This window comes from Morus notabilis, unplaced genomic scaffold (assembly GCF_000414095.1).
Source record: "Morus notabilis unplaced genomic scaffold, ASM41409v2 Scaffold205, whole genome shotgun sequence".
In the NCBI taxonomy this organism is placed as follows: Eukaryota; Viridiplantae; Streptophyta; class Magnoliopsida; order Rosales; family Moraceae; genus Morus; species Morus notabilis.
Genome location: NW_010363285.1, coordinates 464,499 through 488,915, shown reverse-complemented (window position 1 = coordinate 488,915; position 24,417 = coordinate 464,499). Strand labels below are relative to the sequence as shown.

The window sequence follows — 24,417 nt, the reverse complement described above, 5'->3', positions numbered from 1 at the left end:
CTCATATCATGCCATGTTTTTTTAATTAATTTTTCTTGTGACACAAATTTTAGGTTATGTTCGTTCTGTTAGTTTGAATTACAACTTAAATTTTTACTACAGTGTTTTCTCTCGTAAAAATTTAACTTTTTCTACTACAGTGTTTCTCACACATGAATTTACTTTTTAACTCAAATTCTCATCTCGAACGAGGCATGTTTTCTGAACTTATAATTTTTTGGTCCTCATTTAACTGTAGATTATTTGATTTTAATTTGGTGACCAAAATCAGTTTGGGATCCACAGGGGAGTTTCGAAGGATGTCCTATGTACTATAGTTGTCGAATGATAGGAATAAGATCTCCTGTAAATTGAGAAATTATTCTTATAGGAGACATTATTATTCTCTTTTTCTTTCTCACACGTAAATGGTTAGCGAGCGTTTAATAATGGACCCCATGGCCTTCTAGACCTTTCAAGTCTTTAAATTAGCGAAGAATAATGATTGGTTCACTGGATATGGTGGACTGGCACATTGGATAATGGGTGCATATTCTGCACCCAACTAAAGAAAATTGCTTCCGCAAATTCTTCATCTTCCAAATATTGGTGGTACTTGATCACTATTTTGATAAGGTCCACCACAATAGTTTGTCGAGTTAATCACCCAAGAACCAGTTTATTTATTTATTTGATGGTTATAGCAGTTTAATTTGTTTGTTCCTTGTATGCCATTTGCTGCTTCACATGTCAACTTTTCTAGGAAACTCGTATACTTTCATATTTTTTTGGAAAGGAGACAAATACCCATTTAGAGTGCATGAGTTTAGATTTTTACTCTTTACTCTAAATTTATATCGTTTTAGTCAAATAACTATATGAATAATGCTAGAGACACTAACTCAAATCCCAACTTCGTTTATCAACTGATATGATATGTGAGTTATCGTATTTTTATTGGTAGATGCAATATCTTATTATTAATTAATGTGGCAATGTCTTCGACACTTATCAATATAAAAGTGACAACTCATATGTCATATCAGTTCGTACACAAAATTAGGGATTTTGGTTCGTGTTGATAGCATTATTCTAACTATATTAGTCAAAAAGATATTAATTAAAAGTAAGGGATAAAAAAAATTATTTTCTCTTTTTAAAAAAAAAAAAAAGGCTCTATAATTGGTTTTTAATACACAAAATTTCTAAGAGAAAATTGATGAACTTATTTAGAGTGTAATGGTCTAAATTTTTATCACTTATTTTTAATTAATATAATTATTTGACTAAAAATAATTTTAATTAAGAATAAGAAAAAAAAATTTAGAACCATACATTTTCAGGATATCTGTCTCCATTTCAACATCTACCAAAAGCCTACTCAAAATTATCATGTTGGAACAAAAAACATGCACAAGCGCAGAATCTCAGCCAATACTATTAAGATCAGGTCCTTATCGTACTGCTAGCTTAAAATAAAGGGTCATATATAAATACAATTTGAAAATGTATAGATTATGATTTTTATTTTTTACTCTTAATTTATAATTTTTTTAATTAAATAATTATATTAATAAAAGGATATTTATCAAAAATAAAGAGTAAAAGTAAAGGTCTAAATTTATGTATTCTTAACGGTAAATTCTTCCTTTTTTTCAAATAACAATGAAAGTGCTATCATCAAAGTAGCTTTTAGTTACTAAACTGTAATCATTTATTTATTAAATAGAGATTTTTTAATAGCGTATTAAAAAATACCCACCGATGGGATAATGCTTTTATTCCTTAGATCTTTGTTAAGTTCTATTAAAGTGTGTAGCATTTTATATAATATAATACGGTTTTCACTTAAAAGAGTTTAGAAACTGTATTTCAATTTGATCCCATGGCTGAAAATGGGTCCTATGAGTAGGGTATTTTTTTTCTTACACTACCAAATAACTCTTTTTCCCCTTGTAATCCACCACATAAGAGCTGTTCATATTAAAAAAAACAAAAAAAAAGCTTACGTTATGCTGAAACTTTGGATGGGCCGTCCGCGACTGTCCGAAATAACAGAACTTGTGCCCGTTGTCTAAGCCCGCTCGCTCGAACCCAACCTTCACCTTGAATGGGCTTCGGGCAGGTAAGACATGCCTGAAGCCTGTTCAAGCAGCCCGAGCCCGCCCGGGTTGTCTGAATATTTAATATATTTTTTTATTTTTTATTTTATTTTTTATAATATTGTATATATATTATATATAATATTGTTTATTAATTGTATTTGTATGTAAATAATTATTAAGTTATTTATTGTAAAAATTATATAAAAACTATAATTAAGATTAAAATCAACACACACTATTAACACAATTCAAAAAATTAATTTTGTTTATTAATTTTTAAATTTGTAATTCATGATTGTCGCATTAAAAATCTTACCAAGAAAACTCAATTAGGATGAAAACTTGGTAAGGAAAAAAGAGTGTAATCATTTTGTGACGAATTACAAATTTTAGATAATTACAAAGTCTAAATATACAATATTACAATTACAATGTCCAAAGTAAATAAATATTTACAAATTACAATTTAATTTGAAGCTGATGAATCGTCTTTAAAATTAAGGCCTCACTCATTTCACCGATTCGAGTTTTCAATTTTAGGTTTCTACAGTAAAAAGCTTTCAGAAAATATCACATCTTTTTTTTTTTTTTTTTTTTTGCTACAGTGAAAAGCTCTTAGAAAAATGTCACATCTAAGCTCGAATTGAAAATTCGAATCTGCGAAGTGAACGGAGCCTAAATGTTAATATATTAAATTTATCTATCCATTCTTAGCTTATTGGTGAAATTGTATCTAGTAAACGTTGATCGGCACGATTCCAATCCTTAATGCACACCAAAGCTTCAACAATATCCCTTTGCAATGCATTTTGGTGTTCCTCAAGTATTCGTCTGGTCGTATTGAAGGCTTGTTCGGATGAAACAGTAGAGACTGGGATCGAAAAAATATCAATTGTCAATCGAGTTAGGACTGGCCAAGTTAATGCTCGTGCCCTCCACCATTGAACTAAATCAAACACTTTGTTACTATCGTCGACTACTAAGCTCTCGTTGAGGTACACCATAAGCTCGTTGAAGCCATCGCCACCACCACCTCTTGATAAAGATTCACTCCCAACTTCTGTTTGAGTCTTCTTATTCTTCTTCAACCCAAAAACATTCATGAATGGATGCAAGTTTTCATCTTTTTGTTGCAGTTCTTGTACCACAAGCGGTGTTTCTAAATCTATTCTCATAAACACTATAGAGAGAATATTTTTCCTTTATTTTAGGAAATTGGTCAGACAATCAATTTTTAAAAATTCACCTAAGTTTTCTAAACCTTCTAATTTTAATCTATGATCAAAACTAGTACCAAAATCATACAATATTGGTAATTTAGACCAATATTTTTTAAATTTCTTTTCCATAGAAGAATATGAATTCCTAAAATTAGGTATGTCTGATGAGTGAGTTTTACTCGCTCATTTGGTATCGTTTTATACTTAATATCTAGTTGGTTTCGAGGTTTTTGTTAGTTTTTATGTGTGTTTTCGTTCTTTGTTTGAAGGATGGGTGGAAGTCTATGATTTGGAAGGTTTTGGACAAATTTCAGTGGAAAAAGATAGCAATCATAGCGCTTAGGCGCCAATCTGTAGCGCCTTGGCGCTGAGTTATACGGAATCAGCAATTTGGGCAGAACTATTGGCGCTTTGGCGCCAGTTTGTAGCGCCGCGGCGCTGAAATCCGGCAGAATTTGTGCATTGGGCAGAATGGCCAGCGCTTAGGCGCCCATTACAGCGCCCAGGAGTTTAACACAACAGCGCCGCAGCGTTGAAAACTCAGCGCCGCAGCGCTACGACGCGAGAAATTACGCGTTTTGAAGGCCAATCGCGAGAAAACTTACCCGTTTTGACCCTAATGCTCTGAAACATATAAATAGATGATTCTATGGCAATTGGAAGGGACTTTAGACTGTGGAATAACGGCTGGCTATTCAAGAGAAGACAAGGAGAATTGGGACGGAGAAGAAGAACGGCTCAAATTCAGAGACGGAGACGCGTCAATTCAACTCCAAACTAATTTTTTTCTTTCCAATGATTAAGACTTTGTTTAGGAATTTATTTTGTTTAGAGATGAACTACTTACTTTTTCTAAGGCTACGATGTAGCCGGATTATGAATGTTCGAATTCTCAATCTTCTTTTTAAGTAATTGATGTTTAATCCATATATGCTAAGTATTTCAATTTATTCTTAATGCTTGTGATTGTTTGGCCAACTATTACATGATTTTGTATTTGATTTGAGACTGAGAGGTGATAATTGAATAAGCTCTTAATTGAAATACCTGAGTTGTTCATATGATAGAGATATCTATGATGCTTGTGCAGTTCTTTTGAATTTCTTGCACTTAATGATTTTCAACAGGTTTAGAAGTCTGACAGAGATGTAGATTTTACTTGTTGGATTAATATTATTGCTGCTTGAGAAAGAATAATAATTGCTTTAGAGAAATTGCTGTCAGTATAGGATTGAATGTTAATTTTCTTAAATTATGGGAATTTGAACATGATTAATTTGGTGAAATCGGAAACCCTAGAATCTTAATCTATTGAATTTTCATCCATTGCTTAGCATTGTTTAATTTATTTAATTGTTTTAGTTTTGCTTTACTTAATTTTATAAACTCTCTTTTCAAGTATTCAAATAAATTTGGGGTTAATACAATTTCGGTAATTAGTAAACAACAATCCTCGTGGGACGATATTCTTATTCACTATTATATTACTTGATTGCGATAGCGTATACTTGCGTTACGATTTTTCACAACAATGTCCTAAATTCACAAATAAAATACTGATACTTAAAAGTCTACCTAAAGCTAAAAGTGATGTTGGATAATATGTTACACTAAGTTTCAAAGTAACTTCATGAAATCTGCCTACAAATTTATATAAAGTTTCGACAATTTGCCAATCATATGGGTCTATATGTCATATTCCTAATTTTACACTAATATAGTTTGTTATAGCATCCTTATAGTTTGTTATAGCATCCTTATAGGGGATGCATTGTTGAAGCATTATATAAGTTGAGTTCCATCTTACAGGCATATCTAGCGCTAATGCTCTAGGATTTAGATTTAGTGCTTGTAAGAACCTAAACCAATCTTGTTCTCTTTAGTTACTACATTGAATCCATACAATACTATCTCTAATTGCTTTTATATGAATAGCCATTAGTTTTAAACAGGATTTTACTACTAAATTAATTACATGGCATGCACAATGTTGATAAAATATAGTACCATCACCGAATAAACTTAAATCATTTTCAAAATATTCAATTGCTTTAGTATTTGTACTAGCATTATCTAATGTTATAGCAATCACTTTGTCCCTTAATCTATATTTATCAATGACATTTAAAATTGTATTATATATTAGATCGGCGTTATGTGATCGTAGAACACATTTAAAACCTATTATTCTCTTATCTAAATCGAAACCTTTGAAGTAATGTCCGATTACAGATAAATAATATTTGTTGGCAACGGCATACTAAATATCTATCGTTAACGCAATGCAACCGCTAGTAGAGTGTAAAAGGTTGTTAATGCTTCTTTTTCTTGTTTAAATAATTTTAACAAATCTTTCTTAAGAGTAGTTTTTGAAAAAAAAAAAAAACTGTGCGTTAGGATTGTGTAGAATTTTAATATAACGGTGCCAATTAGGATGCTCGACAAAACTAAGTGATTGATCTAATTATGCTATCATTCGCACAACTTCCATACGATCTACTTACGGATCGTATTTTCAAGTGGTTAGACCACCGGTTGCACGATCAAATGATAATTGTGTTTGACAGAGTTCGGCTCCGCCGGTTTGGCCACGCTTTTGAAGACACTTCTCGGAGTGTCTTCTCAAGTGTGTTGTGTCGTGAATAGTGTCACCTTATAAATTAGAATGACAATATTTACATTGAGCTATGTGTTTAATATTACCGTCATTGTTGGCCTCCTCTAGGGCGTCGAAGTGCTCCCAAACTGAGGAGGTGCGCTTGCATTTCCTCTTAGAGGTTGCAACACTTGCAGTAGCACTTGCCTCTCCACGCCCACCATTACGACCACGACATCCACTAGATCCACCACGGCCGGGGCTTTAGAATTGGAAATTGTTCCTCGGGTGCTTGTGTTTGCGATTCCTGCATAGTATAAACATTAGTAAGATTTGGACTTTGGGGATCAACGAGATTATCACTGTAACCAAAGGATTCCATTATAAAAATGAAATTAAGATTAATTTGCTGGTTTCCGAATCGAATTCGGGTGCGGAAGCGTGGTAGGAAAACAGCGGATTGTGTATAACAAAAATTTTCATAAAACTTTTGAGATACTCTATAGATTATATTAATTTATGCACGAATAAATTAATCACATTAATTTACATGATTCAAGGATCAACCAAAAAAAATACCTGGAAGCCGACTCGGATGATAACTTGAATTTCTTTGACCACGAACAGTCCTTACTCCAAGCTTTGTGTTTAGAATACCAAAGTCTTCCACGTCAATTCCTTGATTCCACGTAGACGTGTGTGTGGGCACACGTGAGACAAAACATGTTTCTTAAACACTCGAATTTCCACAAACACCAACGCATGCACGATGTGGAATTTTTAGAGAAAAATATTTTGCTCTCTTTTTCCTCTATGAGAAATTCGGCCACACTCAAAAACTAGGGCTGAAAAATTATTAAAAAATTGTGTCTACAATTTTCTATCTTTCTCATATTTAAAGAGTAGAAGTCAAACTTCAAAAATAGAATCAAATCCTTATCTCCAATTTTGAATTTGGAACAAAAATTCATTTCCCCTTATCCACTTAATGGCCGGCCACCCTCCTAGGGTTTATCCCTATGTGTGGCGCCTATCTCAGATAGGGAATGAAGAGATTTTATCCTTTATCCAGTAGTCCAATTTTAATTCAGATTCAAATTCGAATTTAAGTCAAACTTAAATTAATTTGAATTCTAAATTGAACAACTTATCAAATAAGTTTAAATGGAAATAAAATTAATAATTAATTAAACACTTTAATTAATTTATTAATTCTATTAATTCCAATAGTTACTCCACTATAAACTTGGAATTGAACTCTCGAAATTATAGACATTTATTACTTCTAAACTGCGAAGTGTCCATTTGATATAGTCATTACATATAGATCAATCCTCCATAAATAATTCATAATTAGAGTCAGGTAGAATCCGTTAACCTCTCTATTTACATCTTTATCCTTGAGTACCATTGATTCTCTAATGGATAGTGATTCATAAAACACATTCATGAACCAGAGCGCTCTTACTAATCCAAGTACCAAATCAACACTCAAGAGAATTATTTATCTGCTTCTTTCTCAAGAAGGAATGGATTCCATCTCGTATAATAACATTCTCAGCTACCTATTTCATTATGTCTTCAAAATACAAGGAATAGGATTCAGGGTCTCGAAATCCGTACCGAGTAAATCAAAAGACATAAATCCATAAATAGGAGTTTGTCAAGAACTCAGGATTAAGATCATCCTATATATGACCATCGGTAGACTCAATTAGAATTTCTATGCTTAACGGAAATTATTAGAAATTCATATTATGTCTGCGTCCATGTTCCACATAATCTCATTATGCGAAATACACTCATTCAATATCTCACCATATTAACAGTGCGGATAACACCGTTCCATTCTAAATAGGAATGACATGTATTAATAATGTTTTAATTAAAGATTCTGAACTTTAATTAAATTCATTATGAACAATTACTTTTGATTATTATCCTTAAACATTATCCTCTCGTATACAACACTTATATACCATGTTTAAGGTTACATAAATAATCAAGAAATTTCATTTGATATTCATAAAATATTCATAAATATATGCACATAAAATGATGAATAAACTATTTTATTAAATAAATAATAAATATCCTTTTACATCTCATGCTTCTAGGACACTATTCCCAACATAATTAACAAAAAATAAACAATGAGGTTGAGAGAGGTTGAAGTTGAAAATAGCTTTGAGACTTCAAATGAGAGCACTTTGAGAGATAGAGCTTTAAGATTTTGTGTGAGCCTGTGGAAAAATTGTGAGAGAGATTTGAGAGAAAAGTGAGATAGATTAAGAGAGATTGAGAGAGAATGTGAGAAATGTTGTGAAGAAAATTTTAGGGGATGATGGTATTTATAGGGAAATTTTTTGATTAAAAAAATTAACTTTTTTGTGTGAAATTTCAAGTGTAACGGCTAGTTTTTTGTTCAGGGGGTCAGACATTTCGGGCAACGACACAAAATATAGCCGTTAGATTCGGGCGGCGGGTTGGGTCGGACAGCAACTGTAAAAAAAATATATCCATTGGGCGAGCTCTCGGTCGTGCTTCGGTGGGTTTCGGGCATGAGGGTTAGAACGGACGACGGGCTTTGTCCAAATCAGTTTTTTTAGTCTACCTGAGCCTAAACCCAAGGAAGCTCGTTGGACGGACGGACATTGGGACGTGCCCGCCAAGCCCGAAAAAATTCAAGCTTGAGGCAGGCCCGCCGCCTAAAATTCCAACACACATACTTTGCGTTTATTTTATGTGGATCAGTGGAAGGACAGATTCTTTTCAAAGCAAGTTGTTGAGGATTTAACTGTAGTGCACATGGGTAGGACCCATTCAAATCTTTGGCCGTTGGAACACATGATGGGGTTGTAGGATTGCTAATATGAATACATGATCGGATGCTCCGTGTTGAATATTAGTTCGATTTGTACGTAAACGAAAGATGAAGTACAATTATTCGGTGGGAATTACATGCCTCCTTCACTTCGTGAATTCGAGTTTTCGAGTTGAGATGTGACATTTTTTAAGAGCTTTTCACTGTAGCATAAAAAGTTAGATGTGACATTTTCTGAAAGCTTTTTACTGTAAAAACTTATAATTAAAAACTCGAATCGGTGAAATGAACGAGTCCGAGTACTTCAATAATGCATAGCTACCTGCTAGAGTTAAATATCTGCGGCCCACGTCGTCAGCTAATTTCATTTGCAATGATATTATTGTTGCGGTTTCTCATCTCTCCAATCTTTCGTAAAAAACTGGGTTATATTCATACGACCTTTGGGCCTTTTTTTATTATAAGAAAAAAGGAATTATTGGTGTTCTCACAGCGCGTTGTGCGCCTATATTAGGAATCAACTGATTTTATTGGTGTAAAAGTTAAGGACTTAAATTTATTCTGCACCCGTTTACAATTTAAATTTTACTTGTCCACCACTCGTCTTTTATGGCCTCGTTCACTTCGTAAATTTAAGTTTTTAATTCGAGTTGAGATGTGATATTTTTTTAATAGCTTTTCACTGTAGCAGAAAAAGTTAGATGTGATATTTTCTGAGAGCTTTTTACTGTAGAAATCTAGAACTGAAAACTCGAATCGGTGAAATGTCACTTATAAGGTTGGAATTCTTTTTGTGAGTACGCGAGGATTCGAATCTTAAGTCTCGTTCAGTTTGTCAATTTGTGTTTTTAATTCGAGTTGAGATATAATTTTATGTGAGAGTTTTTAGCTGTAGTAAAAAAAATTAGATGTGATTTTTGTGAGAATTTTTAATTATAACAAAAATTTAAATTAAAAATTTAAATCGGTAAAATAAATGATACTTGCAAAGAAGTAATTCTACTTACACTCAGACTAATTTCCAATACAAAAAACTGTTTCTCTCTCCAAGTACTACTCCTCAGGGCAAAAGTGATTGTATTTTGGTTTATATGTAATTCCATTTCTCTAAAACATATCTCCTTTTTAACTGGAAATAAGTGCTCTTGCCTTGAGCTTCTTTCAAAAATTTTTTTTTCTTTTTTAAAAAAGCTATAAAAACATTTAAAACGCATCTCCTTTTTTCACTGGAAATAAGTCCTCTCTCCATGACCTTCTTTCAAATTTTTTTAACAAATTAAAAAAATGTTTTTTTTTTTTTCCTTGGGCAGTCGGCTTATTTATTTTAGAATGAGCTTATGCGTGTAGTATATTATGGCCTTTTTGAAGTCAATTTACGCTGCCGCGATAAGCGGCACAATGTGACCAAAAAGCACTCAGTGGTCCACCGCCCGCAAAGAGAAAGAAATAAAGTAAATTAAAATAAAATAAAGTGGTCCTCAATCAGCCCACCATGTGATAAGGAAACGATGATAGCTTATCAAGTTAATCACGACCTCAATCTCTTCTTTTTACGAGAATCTAACGCTCTGTATCAGCTCGTTCTCGAACAAAACAGAAGGAAAAAAAAAAAAAAAAAAAACCGCTGTATCTATATACTGATCAGCCCTCGCACAGATCAATATAAACTCACAATTCTTTTTGACTAAAAATGGGACCCCTTGGAAATAGAAAGGGTAAAATTATTTCTCCTATTATCTCAAAGTTTGAGAGAGAAAAATAAAACTGTGCCCCGTTCATTTCGTCGATTCGAATTTAGAATTTGAGTTTTGTTACAGTAAAAAGCTTTAAAAAATAATCACATCTAATTTTATTACTACAGTAAAAAACTCTCACATAAAATCACATCTCAACTGAAATCAGCGAAGTGAACGGGTAAAAAAAAAAATGTAAGAAGAACATCAAGTGAATCATGTGCCTATTTAACTAGATTTCCTCGCAAATAATCCCATTATAAAGATTTTTCTTCTTTGTCTATCAATGAAAACGTAGAAACATTTTTTTTTCGCCTCAAAAACGACGGAGTAAAATTGATGCTAATATGCGCCTTCTATTTTTCTTTAAATTTTACTAGATATATGAATAACCATAAGTCCAGAATACATGATATGTTCATTTTACCTTTTCATCTGGCTGGATTAAGACATTACATGAGTTATCACATGCAGCTGCTTGTAAATTTGATGGGTATTTCCCTTGTTATATGGATATTCCAAAACCCTTTTTTTTTTTTTAGAGAGATTTCAGAAAAACTGAGTTCAGAGTTCACATGAGTTTGTACAATATTTAAATCATATAAGCAGTAGTGCTTCTCTCTAAAGTGCTTCCAATTATGCTTTTATTAAAAAAAAAAAAACTGTAATGCTGTATAAAGAAAGCAGAATTTAGTTATTAGGCATGTACTTTGGGCTTGTTCTTTTGAGTGAAAAACTTAAAAAAAATGCAACTCGAGTTACAATTTTATTCGAGTTCATATTCTTTTAAGTTTAAAGTCGAGTTTAGAACTAAAACTCGAGTTCAAGTTTTCCCTTCAATTCGAGTTCAGAAACTCGAACTCAAATTAATGAAGAGTATTTTTTCTATTCTTAAAAATGCTATAACTTTTTCGTTTTAATTATGACTAAGATGATTTTTTTTCTATGCGTTGACAACGAAAAGACGAATAAAACCCGACCCATATACCCTATTAAAATTTTTCATCGGCATTGAGTTTTTATTAAAATACTATCTAAATACAAATTCAAGTTTTGACTCACTCAAACACAAACTCAAAAAGATTCTTATCTCAAACCATAACTTAAATGTACACAACCAAACACAAACTCAAGTTACAAGTACTCAAATTCAACTCAAGAATTATACTCAAGTTAAACTCTAAAAGAACAAGTCCGTAGTTTCTCTTAGGGTTTTTTAGCACAATTACCTCTCAAACTTGTTGTGGTTTAGTAACTTGCCCTTAAATTTGTAATTTTGGCAAGTTGCCCCCCAAACTTATAAATTTGTTGCAATATACCTCATTAACTAAATTTGTTCAATTTTTTTTTATTAGATTTAAGGGATTAAAAGTTGATATATTGAAATATTTGTGTTACATTTAAATTAGAATATTAAAATTTTTGACTGAACGCGCTTTTTTGACACTAATTTAACACAATCATCGTCAAAATGAGGCACATTATAATAAATTTACAAGTTCGGAGAGTAACTTACTAAAATTAAAAATTTAGTGACAATTTACTAAACCACGACAAATTTAAAGCACACATGTGCTAAAAACCCTTTCTCTTATATATTGATTGATTGGCGTGCTTCATGTGGGTTAAGGTTTATTGTCCCCTTAATTTTTTTCTTTTGGCCCCCTTAAACTTGATTTTACATTAAAAGTGCCATGCTCTAGAACCATCATTCTCACGGTCTTTCCTCGTAAATCTCAACAATTTTGACAAAGATTTTATTCGGTACGCTAACATATCTGTAAGTCAGATTTTTTATTCTTTGAATCTGTATAAAATTACATAAAAATTAAAAAGTACACAAATTTAACAGTTAAAAAAATATAACTTACTAGTATGTGAGATGTACCAGAGAATTTTCTTTTTGACAACTAAATTTTGTTTTCGGTACAACCAATGGAATATGCCAGTCTGATATATATATATATATATATATATATATTCAAATCTATGTGGGGAAAGTCTACATATACATGTATAATATTTGTGTGTGTATACAACCTGAATGCTGAAAGTCCACGGCTCAAATGTTGAGCAATTATACTGGGCAACACTTTTCTAAATTCATCTTTAAGTCAAACGTGAGTAGTTTGAATTATTGGTATGACACTTTCAAAATTATTGGTGTGGCAATTCAATTGGAAATAAAATTGTATTTTTTAAGCTCAGCAAAAAAAAAAAAAAAAGTATGGACATCTTCCAATTATTAGTTTGACTCTGTTAATTTTCCTCGGAGGAGGGCCGGTGTTATATAATTTAAATAATAACCACGAGAAGTAGGATAATATTTATGATAGTGAGAAGCTGATTAAATTAAAAGGTTATTTCATGTCTGCCTAAGACGCGATTTCTAATACGTAAGGGGGTGACCAATTAATGTGCCGACTGCTGAAGATGAATGGCCAAAGCTTGTTATTTTGCATGCAAAAAGGCCGAATGACTGAAAGATATAGACTGCGTTTGGAGTTATTTTCATTTTTATTTTTTACGTTTTAAAAAAAAATGAAAATGGAAGAGAAACAGCGTTTGACACAATTAAAGGTAAAAAAAACAGAAATGAAAATAATTTTTTAATTTAGTATAAAACATGAGATAAATAAAAAATAATTTTTAGTCGTTTTTTATTTTTTGTTTTCGTTTTATCCTCTATTGAGTAGAGAGAGAGAGATTAATTGATTTTTTATGTTAAAATAATCTTTTAAAAAAACTACAAAACGTATTTTCAAAAATAATTTATGCTCGAGATTGAAAACGTTTTTATTTCTATTTTCATACAAAAAATAAAACAATTTTAAAACGAATTCTAAACGCATCAATAATTTTTAATACAAAACCTTAAACTATAGTCCGATAAATATAACCGTTTTTGTATTTTCTTGTAACATCATTTATACATATGTGTAATATTGAGTTTATTTAAATGTTATACTTAAACAAATTAAGTGTAACACAAATAGACGATGTTACACATTTAAAAAAATTATCATGCTGATCCAAGTGCCGGACTCAATACGTTTCGTATAATTTGAAGTAGTACTTGTACTATTATAGTGAAAGAGACTGCTCTTGGGCTCCTACCTAGCGTGGAAACTGTCGGAACATACAAACAAATTACGCCTGCCCCACTGTCTGGAGGAAACCTTTGTCAGCTTCTAAATAGCTGCCAAGTATTTTAGAAAGCGACTTGATGATATATAATATAAGAATGGGCATTCAATGATGCGTGTATCCTGGACAAAAGTAGTGAAAACCATATGAGTTATCAAAAGAATCTCGGCCATTGAAAATTAATTTTTCTCTTTATCAATTGTCGCGTGATAAAAATTTCAAAGTGTTCACTAAATGACATACTTTTCAAGCTGAAAAGTGTATTGTTGCTCTACTCAAATTATTTTGGACTTTGCGCTAATACGGAGCTGTTTATCGTTGAAGATTATAAGTTATAAAAATGCCTCTTTTTCTGTTGCTTAGAAAATAAATAAGAACTCAAGAAGTGATATTTTTTTGTAACTACCGGACCAATTTAGTGATGTATCGCAGATGAGATAGATGAAAGTGCTTTCAAAAGATCACTTGTAATAAAGTAACAATATTACTTGTCACCAATTGTGACAAAACCATATTGATAACATTAAATATATAAAAACCTTTGAGACTCTAGTATTTTCTTCTTTTTTTTATATAAAAAAAAAAACATGGAATGAATGATAGACGTGAAATGAAGTTAGTATAGATAACTAATAATTGATTGGTTGTGAGTATTTTTTTTTTCCTAGCTTTATAGGCTTTTATTCTTTGGCCAATAAACAATTTTTTATAAAGTGGTTAAAAAAAAGCTCATAAAATGTAACTTTTTATTTGAATAGACTTGAAACCTATATCGGAATTTAAATAAAACATTATAAATTTTGTTTTAATATTTTTATGGTTTATTAGAAAATTTTAAAATCATCATTTTGAATCATTTATTCTTTTAAAAATATAGTTTCAAATATTTATTAGGGAATTTCTCCGTTTAAATTGGATAACTTATCAAAATTGTTTCTCTCACCTCGCCACCAGGTCCAGGCCCCTCTAAACGCTCACGCCATGTTTGATAGAGTTCTCAAGAAGCTGTTTAAACACTGCTTTCTAAACACTAACTACCTGTTTAATTCTCGAGTTTAAAATTAATAATTTTTATTTTAAATTTTAGATTTTTTATAAAAAAAAAATATTGTGATAAAATTAAAATAATGAATTTAAACTCATAAAATAAACAATTTTTTATAAAGTGGTTAAAAAAAAGCTCATAAAATGTAACTTTTTATTTGAATAGACTTGAAACCTATATCGGAATTTAAATAAAACATTATAAATTTTGTTTTAATATTTTTATGGTTTATTAGAAAATTTTAAAATCATCATTTTGAATCATTTATTCTTTTAAAAATATAGTTTCAAATATTTATTAGGGAATTTCTCCGTTTTGTTGAAAAAAAAAAAAAAAAACGGAGAAGAAAGTTTGGTCCCTAAGTCTCAACTATACATTCTAGAAGCATGTACTAGAGACAAACTAACCTAACTTATTGGACAAGTAGAGAAATCTACCTTAACTTATCAAATGAGTTAGCTAGACTAAAGCACATGGGGCCATTGCCTAGGAAACTGCCGTTTAAATTGGATAACTTATCAAAATTGTTTCTCTCACCTCGCCACCAGGTCCAGGCCCCTCTAAACGCTCACGCCATGTTTGATAGAGTTCTCAAGAAGCTGTTTAAACACTGCTTTCTAAACACTAACTACCTGTTTAATTCTCGAGTTTAAAATTAATAATTTTTATTTTAAATTTTAGATTTTTTATAAAAAAAAAATATTGTGATAAAATTAAAATAATGAATTTAAACTCATAAAATAAACAATTTTTTATAAAGTGGTTAAAAAAAAGCTCATAAAATGTAACTTTTTATTTGAATAGACTTGAAACCTATATCGAAATTTAAATAAAACATTATAAATTTTGTTTTAATATTTTTATGGTTTATTAGAAAATTTTAAAATCATCATTTTGAATCATTTATTCTTTTAAAAATATAGTTTCAAATATTTATTAGGGAATTTCTCCGTTTAAATTGGATAACTTATCAAAATTGTTTCTCTCACCTCGCCACCAGGTCCAGGCCCCTCTAAACGCTCACGCCATGTTTGATAGAGTTCTCAAGAAGCTGTTTAAACACTGCTTTCTAAACACTAACTACCTGTTTAATTCTCGAGTTTAAAATTAATAATTTTTATTTTAAATTTTAGATTTTTTATAAAAAAAAAATATTGTGATAAAATTAAAATAATGAATTTAAACTCATAAAATAAACAATTTTTTATAAAGTGGTTAAAAAAAGCTCATAAAATGTAACTTTTTATTTGAATAGACTTGAAACCTATATCGGAATTTAAATAAAACATTATAAATTTTGTTTTAATATTTTTATGGTTTATTAAAAAATTTTAAAATCATCATTTTGAATCATTTATTCTTTTAAAAATATAGTTTCAAATATTTATTAGGGAATTTCTCTCGTAGGATTAGAAAAATTAGAGCTACTGACAATTCTATTTGTTAATCTATTTTCAATCGTCAGATATGTACTAGAAACTATTTATTTTGCATACTTCTTTAATATCATTTAATTTTAACCATATACAACGATTAAAAAATTAGTCCTACCAATCCTACTGATAGAACAGTCTACTAGATACACTCTCCACTTGTTAATAAGTTGCAATTTAGTAAACGTTTGGTTCATAAATTTATAATCATTCTCATTTTATGTTCATTTTTTATAAGAGAAAAATATTATAGAGAATTAATGATGAATACAAAAAATAAACATCCACTTATATTTCTCGTCTTTTATTAATAAAAAATAAAAGTAAAAACTCTGCCTCATGAGTCCCCATTACGCTCACACTACATACTTCGAATGCTTCGTTCATTTTACCGATTTGAATTTTCAGTTTTAGGTTTTTACAGTAAAAAGTTCTCAAAAAATGGCACATCTAACTTTTTCTGTTACAGTGAAAAGCTCTCAAAAAATATTATATCTTAACTCAAATTAAAAACTCAAATTCACGAAGTGAACAAGACTTAACTCATCTGATAGACTCCCTCTCTTTTCCTTTGGTTCCGAAATCTAACCATAGTCTTAACTCTACCAACTGTAATATGGAATCTTTTGTGTCCCACTATCTGTGTCTGGTCCCAGCAAGTAATAAATTAAGGAAACAGATGGAGAGAGAGAGGGGGGAGAAGGTGCCCCACCCACAACAATAATGTGTGTTAGTTCCACAGGGTTTTGATTGCTGATTTTGTCCTGAAAGCCAAGGATAATACTTTTTTTTTTCCTTCAAAACTTTTGCCTCAAGAAGTGGATAATGAGTCTGAAATCAATCTATTATCAGATCCAATATACCAGACAAACTCACATGGTGGTGGTTTCCTCCAGTTTGGACATCTGGAGCCTAGTTTTAAGTGAGTAACAATAAACAATTATAACAAGGTTTTTAATTTAAATTAAAATATAAATTTATGTAAAAAAATTTTATTATAATAAAAAAAAATTAAATGTGATTATTTTTAAAAAAAATTTATTGTAATAAAATACAAATTTTAAATAAACGGGATCTTGATAGAGCTTTACTTTTTTTCCTGTGGATGATGTTGAACCCACAATGCCATCCCAACCTAGTGTTCCGTTTCATCAGTTTCTTTTGTCAATATGTATAGTAAAAGGCATTTTAAACTTTAGACCCTCCAAAAAAAGGCAAATCTAGCTGTTCTATGATTCCCTTACAGGAATAACCCGACTTGATAAATAATCTATCAATTTGTTTGAAGAGAGAAGGTAATGAGTGTGCGACATGTATCAAACTCTATTCAACTTCCGTGTGAATCTATTACGGGTAGAAAACTTGTCAAGTTCACAGAAAAAGGGCATTCTTGTGGTGCAAATAAACGGAGAATTCACTATCCAGTAACAGAAGCACTTCGAATGGACTAAACATTGTTCTTGATTACATGAAACGAAAGAATAATTGCTCTAATGGTGTGCCTTACCTTTACGCTGGGCAAAGAATATTTGGCTTTCTCTGCTGTAGTGAATAGTCTACAAGGGAGTGGAATCTTTTTGACCCAGCGCGTATAACAAATTTTTCTAGTGCGCTGGTTCAAAAATTCGTGTCATAATTTGAATACTCGTGACTCAATATAATATTTTCTCTCATAAAAAATACGCGTAAATCAAAAATAATTTTGAATTATAATTCTGAATCTATCCATCAAACATCATCGTTTCCCATTTCAATTCTTACAATATATCAGATACTATGCCGTTTTTGTTACATTAGTAGAACGGAATCTATATGTATAAGAGAAGGTATATATATATCAAAGCATATGCTTATTAGGTGGACCTCCCTTGAAAGATTCAAACGCGCAAAATCCTTTTTCCAACGTGAACAATAAGATGTTCTCACAAATGTGCATATCCATGAAAACAGGCAGGAAAAGAAGGAAATTAATGCCAAAAAAACAACTTGAGATTCTTAAACTCAGCATATCCATATATTTAGCATCTTTTCATTTACAAAAACATGACTGATATACTCATAAAAGTACTTCGGCTTTCTCACTGCCAGATCTTTTCTATCAACCCAAAAAACATAAAAAAGAAGAGGGGGGAAAGCCAGGATTCTCACTCTACCCGTATCTACAGAATGCAGTCGCAGATTTTTCTCTAAAGTTACCACCAAAAAAAAAAAACCCCCTTGAAAGAGCCTCACGTGAAACTTCTCTTCAAACTCTGGTTCAGCTCCTCTTCAGCGGAAAACTGGGTTTTTTTTTTGGAACATCTATGATGACCTTCTCTATATACAATGGTAAAACTGGATTTTTGTTCTTGGGTTAGAAACTTTTTAGTTCTTTATGCAGATCAGTCCATTGAACCTGTCTCTCCTCCACTTAGGATCCATGGGTGCCCTGAATTTTACACAGAACAACACAAAGGTTAATAAAGATGCCATTTTTATTTTGCATGGAAAGATTTAGGACCAAAAAAAAAAAAAAAAACAAAGGAACGAACAAGCAAAACTATCTTTGAAGCAAGAACATAAAAATTCACGGATTTTTTTAGATCCAAGAAATGATTTTGAAGAAAAAGAAAGACTTACTGAGTGCCTGATCTGCAGTTAATCTCCTGGAAACATCCCTACAGATCATCTTCCTCAACAGATCCTTCGCCGCCGGAGAAACCGACCGGAAAACCCTAGTCGGGAACCTCAAATTCCCTCTCAAAACGGCCTCGAAGATCTCCGTTGCCGATTCGCCGTAGAACGGCGGAATCCCGGCCAGCATTACGTAGAGAATCACGCCGGCGCTCCAGACATCGACCTTCTCGTTGTACTCCTTCCCCAACAGAACCTCCGGCGCGACGTAGTACGGCGTCCCGACGACTCCCTCCACACATCCGTCGTCGCCGAGCCACTCGGCAGAGCCGAAATCGGCGAGCTTGAGATTGTCCCTAGAATCGAACAAAACATTCTCGGGCTTCAAATCGCGGTGGACAATCCCCAGGGCGTGACAATGCGAGAGGGCCTGGAGAAGCTGTTTCATGAGGGAGGCCGATTGGGGCTCGGAGAGGGTTCGATTGAGGATTCTGTCGTAGAGAGTGAGGGGTCCGCAGAGCTCGAGGACGATGGTGAGGCAATCGTCGGTGTCGAAGACGTCGAAGATGCGGAGGACGTTGGGGTGTGGGGCTAGGAGGGTCATGATCTTGGGCTCCTTGTCGAGGCAAGCGCGGTCGGTGGCGTCGGTGAGGAGGCGCTTGTCGATGACCTTGCAGGCGACGAATTCCGCCATGGATGGACTGAAAGCTCGGAAGATGGTGCCGAATCGGCCGCGGCCGATTTCCTCGAACAGTTGGTAGGCGTTCTTGAGAGCTTCGCACATTGTAAAACGCTCTATTTGTTTGTTTATTTATTTATTTATTTTTTGGTTGTGCTTAGGTTTAGCTTGGGATTTTGGGGGGTTTTATAGAAGGATGAAGAGGAATGGTAATATGTAGAAAGAAAGTGGAATTCTAATATCGAATTCGGAATATTCTTTTCAGTGGGAGTTTCTTTTTTTTTTTTTTTTTTTTTTTTTTTTTGGGGGGGTTTTTTTTTTTTTTTTTTTTTTTTTTTTTTTTTGGGTGTGAAAGCCAGTAAAGATTCTACACGTTTATAAGGAGTAAGGGCTGGTTTTTGATACGGTATACAACTGACCAACTGTTTACTCGTCTTCTCTTCAGTTTGGTTTTCTTTTTTTGTTTTTTTTTCCCCTGGGATTAATCGAAATTCCAAAATGGTCCACTACTTTATAACAGGTCGCTTATTTTTTAAAATATTCAAGTTAATTGCACCAATGGTCCCTAAAATTTACTCTTATGTTTGGTAGAGGGATTCGTTCCTTAATTCGAATCATGATTCATGATTCGCTACAGTATTTTTTCTCACAAAAAATTCACGTAAATCGAAAATAGTTCAAATCACATGGTTTGAATCCTCCAACCAAACGTCCTCAATTGATCTCTAACTTTTAGAACGTCTCACGCTTAGTCCATGAGGTTTTACTCTTTTTAAGTTTCGGTCCTTTTGTTAATTAGGTGTTAAATATTTGACATAATCTGTGTAATTAATGACTAAAATTAGAAACATCTATAATTTATGGACAATCTGCGAAAATTAACTTTTGATTTTTATATTGTCTTAATCCTTGCACTTTAGATATTTTTAATTTTGATACTTAATTTTCACAGTTTGGTCAAGTATTTAACACTAGTTAATGAAATGATCAAAACTGAAATAGATTAAAATTTTAGAGACCAACTGTAGGATATTTTAAAAGTCAAGAACCAAAGTAAGATTAAAAGTACATTTTAAGAACTATATGTGTGATTAACCTAAATATTTCAAAACTTACCTCCCAGTCTATTTAAGTGCGACAAAATTAATCATTCACTGACAGCTGCATGTATATTAAAATATGGATGTAATAGATCACGTGTCGCACACATTTAAGTAGAGGTGTTAAGTCACTGCGGACCTGTTAATTATTGTCTTTGGAGGATGTTTTTAGGCCTCATTCGCTTCGCGAATTCGAGTTGACATGTGATATTTTCTGATAGCTTTTAACTGTAGTAAAAAAAGTTAGATGTGACATTTTCTGAGAGCTTTTAACTGTAGAAACCTAAAATTAAAAACTCAAATTGGTGAAACGAACGATGCCTTAGATTGTTAAAAAATTATATAAGAAGTAAAAATATTTGATAAACCTTGTTTTTACCTAACAAATTCTAAAGACTGTAACTTAACAACTAACTTAAAAGTTAAAACGCATGATAATAGTTACCTTTTGCAGCTGCATATTTCGTCATTTTTCATATTTATTAATATGGATGAGTTTTTAATTGTTTCATTTTTATCGATAGATACTATTAAATATAGAAACTTGATGATGTTAAGTGATACAAATCTAATATCATTAATTGTCATAAATTTTTTTAATCAACTATCTAATTTATTATAATTGTCGGATCAATATCATACGGTTAAAACAATGAAATCCATTGATTAATAAATATTAGAGTGACCATTAAAACCACACCCTTACTAATATATACTTACAAATAAACTATAAATTACATTGCATCAACTCTAACTCAAATAATTTTAATGATTATTTAATATTTAAAAATAACAACATTAAACCATAAATTTATATTTATTTAACTATTGTAATCTTAAAGTTAGTTAAATGTCTCTTCTTCTAAAGAATAATTGTTAAACATCTCAAATATCCTGAGATAGTTAAATTTATATTTATTTAGATAAAAATTAGAGTTGTTTTAATTTTTTTCCCTGAATAAAAGTAATTTATTTTTTAAACATATATATTTGAGGTGCTAAACTTGAATTATTGCTTTTTTAAATTAAGAAAGTTGACCTTGATATTGGATTTAAAACTATATTATGTCGACTTTAGTAATCTTTATGACAAATTTTTTCCTTGTTTACTAAATTTCTAAATTATTATTTTTCGGTATATATCCACAATATTTTTTAGAGAAAAAAAAAAGGAAGAAGACTTTATCAAAAGCCTACGTATTTCTGGTCACAGTAACTTTTTATTAACAATATAGTTGATAACAAATATTAAAGAGCACAACAATATCAAACTAGCTCTACGTATTTTATTTTCTTTGACTTTCCTTTTCTTTTATTTTTGCTTGAACCTTACCTATATATGAATTCACTATCCACGATAGCTTTGTACGTATTACATTACACACTTCGACCTTCTGCCAATTGGCAAATTAATTTATAATAATTGTGTGATAAGTTATTAAATAGCTAGGACTGTCGTTTTTCTATCCAAACAAAATTGTGGGTATTATCGCCATTTCAGTGCGTGCAAAACAAAATAGATGCGTGGGTATACCGCTTTAACATGCAAGAGAATCTGGTTCAATAATAAATCAATATTTGGCTGATATTTTTTGTCATATATATTTTAAAAAGGTATTTTTCTACATACTGAAAAGGGGTCAAATAATAAAAAAAAGGACGATTTTTTCGTATACCTTTCAACAGTTATGCCGTATAGTCCGTATACCATCATGACATTTTGACAATAAAAAATAATTAATCAATATACGTGTCCAAGATGTTTATTTATGAAGTGTTAATATTGCGTGGATATCTCCTCACAGGTCACTGTCTGCCATTACCTAATGGCGAAGGCTGCCGTGGTGGCGTGATTTTTAAAGTTTAAAATTAATTTTTTGATAATTTATAGTTAAAATTCGTATTTGATAAAAATTATAAAAAGATATTTTTAAAATTTTTTTTTAAAATTTACAGTTAAAATTAGAAGCAGCTTAAATATATTTTTAATTTTTAAATTATGTAATAATCATTTTAAAATATAATTAATATAACTTTTATAATACCTATAATACTTTTATAATTAATACTTATATAATTATAATTTACTAAATATTTAATTATTTTTTGTAACCGTTTTTTTTTTTCAACATTGTAAACAGTAATTTTTTTAAAATCTAAACCACTGTCAAGTTGGCGCATAGTTTTGTGGGAATTACTGTCCTAAACGATGATTACAATGTCCCTGTCCCTCGTGACGCAGTCTTATAACTGTATCTCTCGTTTATCTTCTAAAACCGGTGTTCAATTATCCTTAATAACATGGAAAATAACAGTATCATGTTATGATAATGTCGTTTTCATGAATCATAACCTTTAATTATTGTTTCGTGTTCAAGAAAAACAAAATATTGTTTCACGTTGTTATCTTAAAGAAGAGCTCTCAGGTGTGTTCTATAATATGTAAGAAATTGTGTACTATGCAACTCGATTTTTTTCTTGTTTGAATTACATCTTGTGGTGAATTCAAGTGACAAATTATCCTTAGGCCAATTGAATAGTAAAAATAATGCTCTGTTTGTTTCGAGTGTTCTGACTTGATTTTAGATCGTAATTTTTTATTTGTTAAAATATTTTTCTCTCATAAAAAATTTAAATTTTAAAAATTAAAATCATAAATCATAATTCTGAATTTACGAACTAAACGTCACCTAATATTATTTAGGGGGTTAAAGTTTTTTTTTTTCAACTAAAAGTTGACAATTTTCTTTGTAACATATATTTTTTAAAAATTATTTTAGTGGCTGAAAATTTCGGTTGCTTAATGTACGGTAATTTACACGTGTTTATACCATAAATTTAAAAGCTCAATGCCAATTGGCAAGTACGTAGTAGCCAGGGGGAGAAAAAGGATAATGAGAAAGTCCATTCATCGCCTTTAATTAGCGCTAATGTGGATGGCCACATAAACTGAAATTATGAATCACTTTTGAAAAAGAAATGTACGACTCAATTGAGAAAAAAAGCTAGCTAGGGCAAAGTTTTCCATGGTGGGGAACTAATATTCGTTGTCGTACATGTATCGCCATAATGCAATAAGTACTTTTTGACAAAACCTATAGTACCTTTTCTGTACCTTTCATTTGTTTTCTTGTTTCGGATTATCATTTCGTGAACTCCGTAATAAAAAGGAGAGCTTCTTTGGTTGGATAAAAAAATAAATTATTAATTATTAATTATTTTTTATTTTTTAATTATTAAATTTATTTATTTTATATTTTTTAATTTAATATAATTTTAATTAAATTTAACATTAAAAATTGACACTATTAATAAAAAGTTTATCGAATAAAATTATTAGAGTGTTATATATTTAATTTGAAGAAGTGACCGCAGAACAAACGGCTTTTGTTGAAATAAACAAAGAGGAAAATTTGAGATTTGGTTTTTTGGAGCCTAACTTTCAAGATATGAGTCTCAATTTTTAAATTAATTGTGTTAGTGGATTTGCTTTTTTGGGATTCATGACTTGCCGGACGGTGCAAGGTACAACGCTAGGACAATATTTTAGAGACACGAAGTGATATTTAATTTAATTATATGTCTAACTTTACTGTTTTTCCTAATTTGATGAAAAGAAATTCGTAATTCAATATTTGCGAGTATGTTTGGAAACTATGGACACGTTTAAAATTCGTTTCAGAATGATTTTATTTTTTATATAATAATAAAAATGTTTTTAATTTCAGACAGAAATTAATTTTAAAAATGTGTTTAGTAATTTTATCAATATATTATTTTTAGTATAAAAAAACTTATTAATGTCTCTCTTTCTCTCTCTTTGCTCGAGAGATGAGAAAACGAAAATAAAAAATAAAAAACGACTAAAATTTATTTTTCATTTATCTCTCATTTTATACTAAATTAAAAAATTATTTTTTTTATTGCGTCAAACGCCGTTTTT

The 24,417-nt window shown here is 31.0% G+C and overlaps 1 protein-coding gene across 1 annotated transcript; it reads right to left on the bottom strand.

Moving 5' to 3' along the window:
* Positions 1–17,974: 17,974 nt before the first annotated feature.
* Positions 17,975–19,642, bottom strand: LOC21407258 (phosphoenolpyruvate carboxylase kinase 1). The gene is made up of 2 exons (XM_010103936.2): positions 18,702–19,642; positions 17,975–18,510 (listed from the first exon to the last, which is right to left on the bottom strand). Exons 1-2 carry the CDS (start codon positions 19,477–19,479, stop codon positions 18,464–18,466), a joined length of 825 nt encoding a protein of 274 aa, XP_010102238.1. The 5' UTR covers positions 19,480–19,642; the 3' UTR covers positions 17,975–18,463.
* Between the last annotated feature and the right edge of the window lie 4,775 nt (positions 19,643–24,417).

What these genes read in the sequence shown, in the direction of transcription:
- LOC21407258 (XM_010103936.2), bottom strand. Translation starts at nt 19,479, where the DNA reads ATGTGCGAAGCTCTCAAGAACGCCTACCAACTGTTCGAGGAAATCGGC. An exon ending in AACTGCAGATCAGGCACTCA is followed by an intron (nt 18,511 to 18,701) that starts GTAAGTCTTTCT and finishes TGTAAAATTCAG; the next exon opens with GGCACCCATGGATCCTAAGT.